This window comes from Miniopterus natalensis, chromosome 8 (genome assembly GCF_054644295.1).
Source record: "Miniopterus natalensis isolate mMinNat1 chromosome 8, mMinNat1.hap1, whole genome shotgun sequence".
Classification (NCBI taxonomy): domain Eukaryota; kingdom Metazoa; phylum Chordata; class Mammalia; order Chiroptera; family Miniopteridae; genus Miniopterus; species Miniopterus natalensis.
This window is the reverse complement of record NC_142088.1, coordinates 600,407-613,291: the sequence shown is the minus strand read 5'-3', so window position 1 is coordinate 613,291 and position 12,885 is coordinate 600,407. Positions and strand designations below refer to the sequence as shown.

Below are 12,885 nucleotides of genomic sequence, written 5' to 3'. Positions count from 1 at the left end.
TGTTGCGTTCTCAATGTGTGACATGGCCCAGCGTCCTCACTTCACTTGGCCTTGTCTTGTCTTTTTTCCCCCAGCGGGTGTGAAATCGAATCTAATTTGGTGTTATTATGTGTTTTCCTGATGATTGACGGTGTTGAGCATCTTTTCGTGTGTTTATCGGCCATTCGTGTGCCTGCTTCTGAGAAGAGTCAGCTCCAGTGTCTGGCTCACATTCTTCAATTTTCGTCTTTTTATTGTCGGTTTGTGATAATTATCTGATAGGTTCTGGATACTGTCCGATAGGTTGTCATGAGCATTTTCTTCTATTCTGTGGCTTACCTAGACTCATTTTCTTAATCGTGCTACTTAAAAAATTTTTTTTTGTTAATTCTCACCTGAGGATATTTTTTCCACTGATTTTTAGAGAGAGTGGGAGGTGGGGGGGAGAGAGAGAGAGAGGGAGAAAAACATTGATGTGAGAGAGACACGTCGACTGGTTGCCTCCCAAACACGCCCTGACTGGGGGCAGGGATCGAACCTGCAACCGAGGAACATGCCTTTTACCAGGAATCGAACCTGCAACCCTTCAGTGCCCGGCGACATTCCAACCACTGAGCCACACCAACCAGGGCTCCAGTGGTTTCCATTCAATATATAGAAGCACAGTTCATTTTTCTCTGTTTACCTTGTATGTCTTGACCTTGTTACATTCACAAAGTCTAATAGTGTCTTCCTAGATTCCTTAGAGTTTTCTATGGAAATCATCAAGTTGTCTGTGAATAATGACGGTTTACATCTTTTTTTCAAAAACTCACGCCTTTTACTTATTTTTTCCTGCCTCATCGCAAGGAGCCTATACCCCGTGGCTTGTGGTGGGCAGCTCAGGTCGTGCCGTGGCCTGGGGTCTCGTGGCTGGGCCCATCCTCCGCTAGGGCCCCGCATCCTGCCAGACGCTACGCTTTGAACAGTAGACTGCTATCCTCTGCAGCAGAACCTCGGCTTCCACGTTAGGGTTTTCCAGGGACGCCATGTGGCGCCCACTCTCCGGGGACCCCGGCCCACAAACCTGCTGGGTAGCCAGCCTGTGCTTCAGCCCACTCAGAACTAACAGCCTCTGAGCCACCCAGCAAATGGACCCTCCCAAAGAGGTGGTGGCCTCTCCAAAATCTACCAAGGCCCCGTCTTGTTCTCTGTGGTAGGTGGGCGGGAACGAGAACCCCTGCTATCTGTTGGAAGTGCATTAATTTATTCAAGATCAGACACATAGCATTTCTTCTCAGGGTGGCATCCGACACAACAGAACGCACCCTCAAGGTCCAGGTCTCACTGGCGCAGACACTCAGTGTTCAGAGTCCTGATGGCACCAGACAGGTGGGTGGACACAAGTTCCAAGAAGCACACGGCCCCTCTCTTCCTGGAGATGGGGCAGCTGGCCCAGGAGGCCTGCAGCCCTGCACTTAGGCTCCCATGAGGCCATCCCTGGGACAAAGTCCCTCCACCACCCACCACCCGCCTCGAGGTGCAGGCTCCGTGGGGCCTCCGTAGGGCAGCGCCCGACAGCAGAGCTGGACGCCCGCTCAGCTGTCCTCTCCACCCAGCGTCTTGGTCTTGCGGAAAATGCTCTGCATAGCTGCGATCCGGTCCTTATCCTGGATGTGGAAGACCTGGAACTGCGGGCGGGGCGGGGACAGAGGGGTCACAGAGACACCTGGAGTCCGCCACAGGGCCCCAGACACAGCGTGGGGCAACATCTGCTCCCTGGCCACTGGGCATTCCTGCCTCTGGGTCTCTCCTGGACAGTCCCCCCTGCAGCTGGATCTGCCTCGGTCCCCTCTCCCTGGCCTTCCCCACACGCAGGCATCCCTGACGGGCCTGACCCCGAGGAGACTCGGCCAGGTACTTGCTGAGGGCTGAATGTGGGTCACCCCTCCCGCTACCATCACTCCATGCCCCCAGGTGTGCCCTGGGAGGGGACATGTTGGCTATTTGGGGTGCAGGAGAAGCAAGTAGGGGCTCCTTGGGGTAGGAGAAAGGAGGGCCGGCAGAGCTGGTGGAGCCTTGGGGCTTGAGAAGCACAGCTGGCAGAGCAGGCAGGTACCCCCAAATGCCCAAGGGACATGACATGGGACTGCTGGGCCCAGGGGTGCAGCAGGAACCTGCTGGTGAGGCCCTCCCTCCTGAGGAATGGAGCCCAGGGCAGCTGCTGGGGCTCTGAGCTCCAACTGCGGGTTTGGGGCGGTTCTGGGGGGATGGGCAGGCTTGGACATGCTGCCCCGGCTCTCAGGCAGCGGCCCTGGGCCTGTGGGGCCACTGGTGGGCAGGGGGCGGTGTGACCCCCAGCGTCACATCTTTCCCTGACAGAGGCTACCCAAGGCCTGGCCTGACCCAGCCTTGCTCACGGTCCCGACCCTGGGGCGGGGGGCGGCAGGGCGGACCCGGGCTCACCCCACTGAATGTGACCCGGGGCCTGCCCGAGCCCTCAGCTGCCCATGCCCACCTTGTCCAGCAGAACGTCAAAGTAGGCGGTGGCCCAGTAGGCGGGGTCGCTGGCGGGCAGCTGCAGGAGCGCCTTGACCCCATGGCCAATGCGTGGCGGGGGGTTGCGGCCCAGGTGGGTGGCATGGATGCGCAGGGCCGCCTCGGGCTGGCTGGCGAAACGCTCCACGCGCAGGTAGAGGGCGTGGAGGTCCAGGCTGGTGCCCTGCAGCAGGTTGCACTCGGGGTGGAGGAAGTGGGGCAGGTTCCTGGTGGCCAGACAGCACAGCAGCACCACCAGCAGCCGGTACACGGCGCCCTGCAGCTCCGCCCAGTCCTCGGGCGCCGGGAAGAGCACTGAGGCCCAGAGCAGCACTGTCTGTGGGAGGGGGAGGAAGGCAGCGGGCCAGGCCCTCGTCCAGGGAAGGGGTGGGCAGACCAACTAGCCCTCCCATCACCCCCGCCCCTGGAGCCCCCGGCCCATGGGCACTTTCCCCCCACTCTTTATGCCTCCCCTGGGTGTCCCCACATGAGCCCCAGATCCTCCCCACCCGCTGCGCCCACCTTGGTGCCTCCCTTGACTCCCTGGGGTGGGGGCACTGCAGCTGAGCAGCACCCCCCCGACCTCCCCTTCACAGCACCCCCACACCAGCCACCAGGGTCCTTCTCAGGGGAGTCGAGGTTCCTGCCCATCCTCTGGGCCTTTCCTCCTGCTCCATTCCCACGGACTCCCACTTGTGCCCTGCAGCTCCACCCAAAGAGCCCTGCCCTGCTGCATGCCCAGTCCTAGTCTGTGTGCCCAGCACATCTGGGCCCAGAATATGTCTGAAAGCCATAACTGGACGTACTTGGCTGCCCCAGGTACCCTCTCCCACCCTGGCCCTGAGTCCCCTAGCCAGGGACCCCTCTCCTGTCACACAGCTGCTTTGCATACCCCGCCCTCTCTCTCTGCCGGCCCCATCACCCCTAGTTCACTGCGGGAACCACCATGTGTCAGACCCCGAGGGACCCTCTCAGAAGTTAGCACCCCCTCGGTCGTGGGGTGGAGTCTCACGGGGGTTCCTGGTGGAGTTTCTTCTGCACCAGATGGGGCCACATCTCTTAACCTGCCCTTGTCGTGGAGCAGCCTGAGACTCCACGACCCCACCCGCTCCCCCTGCCCCACCCTGCGAGCCCCTGCCCCTGCTCTTCTCACTGCCCGAAGGTGCCCAGCCTCAGGAGAACATGGTTCCAGCCCTGTCACAGCGTCAGTGAGCAGCAGGGAAGGGGCACCAGGGCTGAGCTGGCTCCACTCAGAGACGAACCCCAGCAGGTGACACTCACAGACTCCAGGCTGGAGGGCAAAGGCATTGGGACAAAGGGGCCTCCCAGGGCTGACAGGGGCTGGTGGGCATGCCCGCTGTGTGCAACCCACCCCAAATGCCAGGAGGACCCCGAGGTCACCAGTCTTGGGATGGCAAAGGTGGGTCTGAGGTGCCACCACACTCAGAAGCCAGATGTCACCCGCGAGCCTGGGCCTTGCTCCCCAGGAACCCAGCAAGGCCTCGGAACCCTCTGTGTGGAGCTTGTGCAAGGCGTCCACCAGTCAGAGTTGGCACAAGGGTCCAACCTGGGGGCCTCCTGGTGATAGACAAACGCCCAGCAGAGTAGGTGCAGGGCTCCTGAGTCCCCTACACATACCTTCAGGTGGTCGAAGGTCAGGCCAGGGCTCTGGCCACTGTCACACCAGCTCTCATGGTTGACCCGGTCCAGGATGGAGAGGCTGTCCAGTCGATGGCCTGGCAGGCAGCCCAGCGCGCTCAGCAGCCGGGTGAGCAGGTAGTCCGTGGAGACCCTGGGAGCCCAGGTAGACACACCCCTCCTGGTCAGCATTAGGGCCTCACCAGGTGTGACAGGCACACTGCATCCACAGATCATCCCCAGAGAGGAAAGCCTCCCCCGGACAGAGAGCTCCTGGGCCCCTGGGGGCAGCCCAGTCCTGGCAGCGGCTGTCGGGGTACACGCAGCTGGCTTCACGCGTGTTTCAGGAACGGCACACAGAGGCCTGTCCATTGTGAAATGTCTCATTTTCACACAGATACCCCAGCCCCAGAGCTCGGAGGGACAGGGGGAGCCTTTGGGCCAGCTAGGCCCTTTTGTGGGGACAGGAAGGTGCCATGTCACCAGCCCAGGGTGGAGCCGCTGAGGCTCCTGGTCCCTGCCAGAGGTGTGGGTGGAGCCACCCCAGCCAGGTGGGTGTGATGTCTCCCTTCCACACCCCATCTGGAAGCCTGCCTCTACCAGCCAGCTACAGACCAGGAAGGGGCCCCAAATCCTGCCCCCAGCAGTGCCCACGGAGCAGGACACACAGGAGGCGCTCACTGCGTGCTTGCCGAGTGACCGAGGAACGGGACCTGGGGATGGCGCCCTCAGGTCCCCACTCTGTGCAGTCTCAACACTGGACAGCCATCTGTCCCCTGAGTCTGTGGCGGGCAGGGCACAGGGAAGGCCATTTACTTGCAAACAATGCCCAGCCCTTCCCCTTTCTCAGGGGCCAGTGGTCAACACCAGCCTGGACGCAGGCCTGCTCTGTGCAGAGATGGGCCAGGTGGGTGGAGGTGGCTCCCAGGTGCTCTACTGAGCCTTTCTGAGCAGCAGAAAACCACAGACAGGCACAACCAGCTTTATAAATATCATCCATCTCTAAGAATGAACTCAGGCATAAAAGCCACTGTGGATACTTCACCCCAGCATGAGAGCTGGCAGGTGGGTCAGCCTGGCCAAACCACAGCGGCCTGCGTGTGAGCTGTGTGGATCCGGACGGCGCTCACCGGGCCCTGGTATAAGGTCTGCAGAGGGTTCAGCTTCTGCCCTGTGCCCCACAGAACTACTCAGGCTCCCTTCCCAGCAGATGCTCCTCCCTCTCCAAGGCTGCTGGGGTCCTGGGCCAGGCAAGGGAGGGGACATCACAGCTGAATACTGTAGGTGGGGACTCCTGGGAGCGGGGACACTAATCTGGGAAGAGCAGCCCACAGGGAGAGTCTAGCGAAGCCCCAGAGCTAAACTGCCTCCTGAGGCCCTGACCAGCCTCCCAGCTGCTCCGGGAACCTGCTGGGACCCTGGACAAGCCACCCGTCCTCTTTGCTGCTCTCCCACGGGGCTGGGTCATGAAGGGCTCCGCTGCACAGCCCACTCCCCGAAGCTCCGAGGGGCATCTCGAATTCCCTCAAGACCCCCGTAATCTTGGCGTGGTACAGGCGCCCATGGGGTAGAGGCGGGCGGGGAGCGGCGAGGTGTGACTCCTGCCAGCTCCCCAGGACCCCGCCGACCCGAAGGTGCCGCCTACCTCCAGAGCTGGGCGCTGGCGGGCACCAGGGCCACCTCTTGACTGATGATCTTTTTCAAGCTGCCTTCAGGGAACCCGGGCGCCCACTGGGCCCCCTCCAGGGCCGGCACCCGGTGCTTCCACCGCACCACCGGCACCACATGGAAGCGGATCGTTCTCCAGCCGCTGGACACCAGCAGGGTCAGGTGGAGCTCCTCCTCCCTCAGGCTGTCCGCCTTCAGAGAACCTGCAATGACCGCCCTGCTGGCCCTGACCTGTGCTAACCCTGCCTTCCCGGGACGCTCTGCCCTCTCGTCCCACCTCGGCCCCCACCGGCAGCCCCCTCCACCCCCTTTACCCCACCCGGAGCTGCAGCCAGGTGTGGGGCTGCCCTAACCCCCCCCCCCCCAGCTCAGGCTGTGGCCGTATTTGGAGGTGGGGCCTTTGAAGAGGTAATGAGGTGAAATGAGGCCATGAGGGGGGTGTTAAGTCTGGTCCTCATGGCGGAGATGTCAAGGAATCCCACCCAGAGGGGAGGCAGGCGAGAGGCCTCAGGAGGAACCAGCCCTGCCCACACCGTGACCTTGGACTTCCGACCAAGACTGGGGACCAAGTTTCTGTTGTTCAGGCGCCTGGCTGTGGTATCTGTTCCGGCCTCCGGCTGACTCACACCCTGAGGATGCCGATCGTTCAGCTCAGGAGGCCGCAGCCTGCGACACTGCGCGGAGGTTCTCCTCTGGGCTCCTCCCAGGCCCCCCTGAGCTCAGCTCTGCTCTGCCTCCCTGGCCACGTTCCCTGCAGCCCTCTCTGCTGCAGGAGGGGCAGCAGCTGCTGGGCTGGGCCAGGAGAGGCCACCACCCCAAGAGGAGCAGTTCTGCCCCAGGGGAGGGCCCTCAGCCAGTGGTCTCTGCACTGCACCATTGACTGGGTCCAGGGACCCTACCTGCCCAACCCTGGGGTCCTGCACAGCAAGAGGCTGGGTCACCCCAGTGCCCAGGTGGCTCTGAGACCTGGCCCCTCTCTCAGGGAGGAAGGTGAGGAAGGGTCTCTAACACTTCCCTCTAAGTGGCTTTTAGGCAAGTTTGTACCCCAATGCCCAAGCACCCCCAGTGCCTCCTCTGTCTTCAGGAAATGAGTTGGGGTGGGTGCTTTTAGTGCCCCAGCACCCCTTTCCAGGGCCCTTGCCCCCCCATGCCCTTCTGCAGAGAACAGTCACTGCTGTTGGGCGTGGCCAGAAGATCAGGTTCTACCTGATGGGCAGCCTGGTGCCCGGTGGGACACTGAGGCTAGGAGCCAGCACTGGGGGCAGCCTCTGCGAGGGGCACTGAGCTCAGGAGCCCAGGAGAGTTGGGCTAAGGTTGGACTTCCAATCACACCTGCTCGCTCCCTCCCTCCCTCCCTCCCCCTGCAGTCAGGCTGGGGCCCAGGAATCCCTGTTTCAGACACACCTCACAGGAGGTTTCCCGGGGTGTGAGCTGGGCAGCCTGAACCTTGTCACCTGCAGGGCACACTTCTTTTTAAGGGAAGAGTCAGGAGGCCATGCTTGGAGGGGCTGGGCAGGGCTGGGAGGGGAAGGACAGGTCTGCTCGGGAGGGAAGGAGGGAGGGAATGAGCGGTGTCCCTGAAGGCCTGGGGTTGGGAGCAGCAGGCTTGGTGCCCAGCACCCAGAGGCCCTCCCTGAGGCTGACAGTGGACAAGCCTGTCCACCCTAAATTCCACTGACACCTGGGGGCATACAGAACATTCCCGAAGAAATGCTTCCTGCTTCCCTCCCCACTCATACCCCACGAGGCCCAGCCCAGAGCTTATTCCCCTAACAGAGCCCCAGACCACCCAGGAAGGGATGTTCCATGGGGTCATGGGGTTGGAGCTAGGGAAGTGGGGGACAGCGGGCTCTCTGGCCTTTCCCCTCAGTTGTTCTTCCCCGCATCTTACAGCATACAGTTTGCCCTGGACAGTACATGGCCCTGGGGGGTCCTGAAGGAAGGAACCTGAACCCCATAAGTACACCCCTCCCCCCAGTCTCCTGCAGGGCAGCTCTTGGGCCACCTCCTGAGACCCAGCTCAGGGCAGGTCCTATCCCTACCACCTGGGCCACTCCATCCCCTGAATGGGCCTCAGTTTCCCCATCAGTTAAAAGAAGAGACTTCAGTGATCCCCAACCCCTCTCCTTCAGCACCTGAGGCACCTGCCATGCAAAGCTACAAGTGGCTTCATTTGGTATCTACCACTGGTCACACATTTTGTCTATGAAATGGTGGCTTGGAAGGCGGCCAGCCACACCTGCCATCCATCCCAGCCACTCCCCACCAGCCTGGCCTGGTCTCACGGTTCCCAGTGGTTCCTAGGGCCTGGGGTGGGCAACCTGAACCTTGTCACCTTCAGGGCACACTTCCTTTTAAGGGAATGTCAGGAAGCCATGCTTGGAATTTCCCTGCATGGCCAGCTCCTGGGCGTAGCTGCCTTCTCAGCCAGGATGCTGAGGAGCTGAGCCAAGGGGACCTGGGGACCGAGAGGAGGGGCCTGGCAGCCCGGAATGTGCCTGAAGCACCCAGGGCCGGGCAGAGCCTTGTGCTGAACCAATTGGCAGGTTTGTCTCCCAGGCGGGCGAAGGGCCTGAAGGTGACAGGGCCAGGTGGGAACAGCCACATCAGGTCTGGAAGAAGATGGAAAGGCCCTGCCAGAGCTGCCTGCGATAACTGGAAGGTTCAGAGATGATCAGATAAGATGTCTGCAGGCCGGGCTTTAGGAGCACCTAATGACAGGCCCGGCCACCCAGCAAGGGCAGTGTCTATCATCAGCCCTGAGAAGGGGTCACCTGCCCCAGGTCACCAGGCAGGTCTGGGGAAGGGCTAGAGTGGGAAGCCACCCCTCCCGTGTGACAAGTCTGTCCAGAAGCCCGGCCACCTTCCCAATCTTCACGGCAGCCTGGAGAAGGGTGCCCCGCTTCCCCCAAACCCACGGGAGGAAGGCTGGTCCTGTGCTCACAGGCGGCTGAGGTTGCCATGCCACCTGGTGGGCCCGAGCCTGGAGCAGGTCACAGTCCCTCAGGGGGTCTGACCACCCCCACTCACTGACCTCATAGCTAGACTAATACCAGGTGGCAGCCACCACCAACACATACCTCTCCCTCCCAAGGGAAGCAGGACCTTCTGTTTCAGTCCCTAATCACCTGCCAGGACAACCTGCTGTCTTTTTACTGACCCCCCAGGAGGATGGGCTGCCCTGGGCCCTGCACAGCCCGCACCTTCCAGCCCCTCACTGTCCCGGGGGGACGGGAGCCTGCTATTCCGGGCCCTGCCCACCTTGGAGCTCCCCACATCAACAAGGCACCAGAGGTGAGACCGAGGCCAGACCCCTGGCTCACCTGAAGGTACCTGCCACAGAGCCCACTCTGGGCCCAAGACACCATTTAGCAACTGGGCCATGAGCTGAACCAGACCTGTGCACACATGTGCATGTACACCCCCCCCACACTCACATGTGCACGCCCCACACTCACACTTGTGCACGCTCACACAGGTACATGCATTCACAGCCCCAGTCACACACGCACATATGCACACATGCATGCACAGTCCTCCCAGTGCAACGTGGCCGGAGGCTGGAAGTGGGGGCAGCTGTGAGGACCGTGGGGCCAGCTGGGACAGACAGAACCGAGTCAGGGACCCACGTGAAGATCAGCTGGAAAACAGCACCTCTAGCCGCTTACAAAGTAACATCCACCAAAACGTGACAACCAAAATCACCATGTAACACTCAAGTAACAGGAAACCTGTCTTCTGGGAACTCAGAGCCATGTTCCCCAACTCGTGTGCCCCTGACACGCACGCTGGGAGCTCACACACATGCACACCCACTGCCATCACCCCTGGGCACCCACATGCGTGCACAGAGGCTGTGCTACCTGGCGCGATGAGGCCGTGGTGCTTGCAGTGCACTATGGCAGCCACCAGAAGGTCCTTGAGGACACGCAGGACCTTGCTGGGCACAATGTGGCCGCAGCACTTGGCGCCGCCGTCCAAGGCAGAAGTGAAGACGTCCTCGGTCATCCACTGCTCCAGGCCAGTCCCTTCCCTGGGGACACCCAGGCGGAAGGACACTGGGCCATTGTCCGCCTTGGCGGCCCCGGGCTCCTCACTCAGGAGGGCCTCGGCGTCCACCCTCAGGGGCACCTCCATATCTACTGGGCCGTCCGAGGAGCGCAGGGCGAACTGCAAGGCCTCCAGGTCCCGGGAGTAGTCCACCAGGAAGCGGGGGTCCCGGGCGTGCGCGAGCTCCAGCACAGTGAGCAGCACGTCCTCTGCGCGCTGGTAGTCCTGCGCCCGGGGCGCACCCCGCGAGCGGATGGCCCGCAGGTAGTGGTGCCACAGGGGCACCTGCACCGCCATGGCCGGGGCCAGGGCAGAGGACTCGGCCCCGGAGGGCCAGGCTGTGCCGAAGGCTGGAAGCAGGCACCTGCCCAGGTGAGAGCAGGTCCGCAGGTGGGGCACGGCTCGCTCAGAGCAGAATTCCAGAGTGACGTGGGTGCAGCAGGTTAAATAGCTGAACCCGTCCCAAGCCTTTGAAGTGAGGGTGAGTCAGCCATCAACAATTAGGAATGCCACAGGCGCAGAGAGGGGCTGGTTACGGGGGCGGGGCCTCGCTGGGCTCCTTCCTCTCCAGGCTGAGACTCCCCCCCAGGCCTGGCCTCCTCCCGCCGGCTGTCCCTGGAGGTGGGGGCCTGTTTCTGGTCTTCCCCCTCCCACCCTTACCCCAGTAGCAGCAGCCTCAGGGTCCCTGCGACATCGGGGGGGGCCTCCACCAGATTGGTGGTTGGACACAAGGCATCCCCTTCTCTCAGATGTGAAAGGTGAGGCAGGGTGGTGGCTGCCCCAGACCCTGAGTGTGGGGCCCGCCCCTGCCCACCGCCTCCCAGCAGTCTTTCTCTGAGGCAGCCTGGAAGCAACCAGCCTCAGGCCAGGGCTGGGGGCTGCATTTCCATAGTAACCTGAACATCCCCTCAGGCACCTGTGCCCCCACCTTAAAACTGGGAACCTCAAACTTGGTGCCCACCAAAGTCCAGGTGTGAATCCAGCCCCTACCCATGGCAAAGCCTGTGTCCAGTGCCCCCGATGCCCACCTCCAGCCTTGGGCCCTCAGGTTGCCCACTACCCACCCAACCTGGCCTTCAGCCTAAGAGGAGCACCCACCTGAGCCTGGAGCTGGAGCCAGTCTGGTTCTAGGGGAAGTCTCCTTGGCTCCACCTCTTGGGGCTGGAAAGCCCCACCCTGCCAGCCCCTCCAGTACCTGTGCTGGGCACCCTGCCCGGCACAGCCGCCTCCCTGCTCAAGGCTGTGCAAGTCCCAACCAGCAGGTGGGAGCCGCCCCTGTGATCCTTGGCCCCTCCAGGCTGGCCGTGTGCATCAGGTCTTCCCACTGGAGCTTCTGCAAATAGCGACCATGGAAACGGCCCCACGGAGATGGCCCCAGACAGGTATCACAGAGACGCCACCCGCAGCCCACCCGAGGAGCTGGGTGCCTGAGTCAGAGCTGTGGGCAGAACCGGGATCCAAGGCACTCACTTCCTGGAAGCCTTTCTGAGGATCTGCAGCCCCAGTGACTGGGCCTCTGCTTCCATGCCTCCTAGGATGGGGAGCTCCCCACCTGACTGGGAGCCCATTACACAATCATGCAAGAGACAGATTTCCTTCCTCCAACCTGGCCCAGTCCTGTCTTCTGGGGTTGCCCAGAGCACGTCTGCCCCTCCCCCAGGACTGCTGCTCAGACTCAAGGACCATGTGCCCTCACCCCCGTCCCACACCACCTGCACCGGCTCTATTCCCTGCACACACAGACCTTTACATGACCACCCCCTCCCTGGTCTCCAGGGGCCTCTGGCCTGCAGGGAGGGGAGTGGCTGCAGGGGAGCTGGCCGGGCAGCCCTCGTCCTGACGCTCCGTCTCGGGCCCTGTCCGGGCTGTGGCTTCCGGGTCTGCGAGTCGGATTCTCACTTTCCTCCATGTTCCCAGGAATCTCATAACTGTCTCCTGAATCTGCCCAGGGGACGAGTCGGCCTCTGTCTACGCAAAGCGCCCAGGGCTCGGAGTCAAGATGAGGGTCCAGCTCCACGCCCGACAAGCTGCCTGTGGGGGACAGTGGAGCAGGGGCCCTCCCGCTAGACTGGGGGTGGGAGGGGTCACGGTCCTGAGAGCAACAGCAGTTGGGAGAGAGACAAAGTCAGAGTGTCACACTGTCCCACGCTGCCTCCCTGGGTGGGGAATGCTCCTCAGAGTATCCCGGAGCCGGCACGAAGGCCGGCCCCAGCAGGCAGCTGGGCAACGCCGTGAAGCTGTGGGCAGGTGAAGGCGGGAAGGTGGACATTAGTGGCACCTGGACCAGGCAGGGCAGAGTGGCAGGGCGGAGCTGCTGGCACAGGACACGCAGGTGCCTGCCAGCCTGGCCAGCCGTGGGCCTCGAGGAGCCACTACCCCAGAGGCCTGCAGGCCACCGCCCAGGCCTATCGCCCTGCAGACCCGGGGGGCAGTGTGGCTTGTGGGGGGGGGGGATCCGGCTGCAGAGCAGGGGCCTGGGCTTATCAGGCACTTTCCATTGGGGCCTTGGTGGCTCAGGAAGGGGACTGCCCACGGCTCACACGCCGACCTCGATTTCGTGTTTGTCCCGCTTCCATCTTCCCATGTAACTCAGGGCGAGAGCTCGGATCCTGTATTTCAGGAATCCCCAGACGTGCTGGCAAGGGGGCGGCAGGGGCCTTCCACCTGAACCCTGCATCTCAGCACCAGGTGAGGAGGGACGATCCCAAGGTGGCAAGGGACCTGCTGAGAAGGAAGAGCAGGCTCCCCGGGAGGATTCCCAGCCCTGCCCCCCCAACAGGACACCACGGCTGCCACCTGCCTCCTCCTCCCATAGGGACCCAGCCCTCGGGTGTGCCCACAATCTCGCACTATCTCCTGCCACCCCTGCCGCTCCTACAAGCAGGAAACACGCAGGACAAGGAGATGGGACAACTAACCCCCAGGTTAATGGAGAGGCTGGCGGAGCAGGGAGACCCTTTCTTGCAGAAAATGCAGTCGTGCCTTGGCTGGGTGGATAAGCGGTTAGAGCGTCGGCCGTGGGTCAAGGGCACG

At 62.3% G+C, this 12,885-nt stretch overlaps 1 protein-coding gene across 1 annotated transcript; it reads right to left on the bottom strand.

Moving 5' to 3' along the window:
* Positions 1-1,206: 1,206 nt before the first annotated feature.
* On the bottom strand, positions 1,207-10,316 carry MAB21L4 (mab-21 like 4). Its single transcript, XM_016203606.2, has 5 exons — positions 9,666-10,316; positions 5,780-6,005; positions 4,135-4,288; positions 2,477-2,833; positions 1,207-1,649 (listed from the first exon to the last, which is right to left on the bottom strand). The coding sequence occupies exons 1-5, from the start codon at positions 10,147-10,149 to the stop codon at positions 1,557-1,559; spliced, it is 1,314 nt and encodes a 437-aa protein (XP_016059092.2). The 5' UTR covers positions 10,150-10,316; the 3' UTR covers positions 1,207-1,556.
* Positions 10,317-12,885: the final 2,569 nt, after the last annotated feature.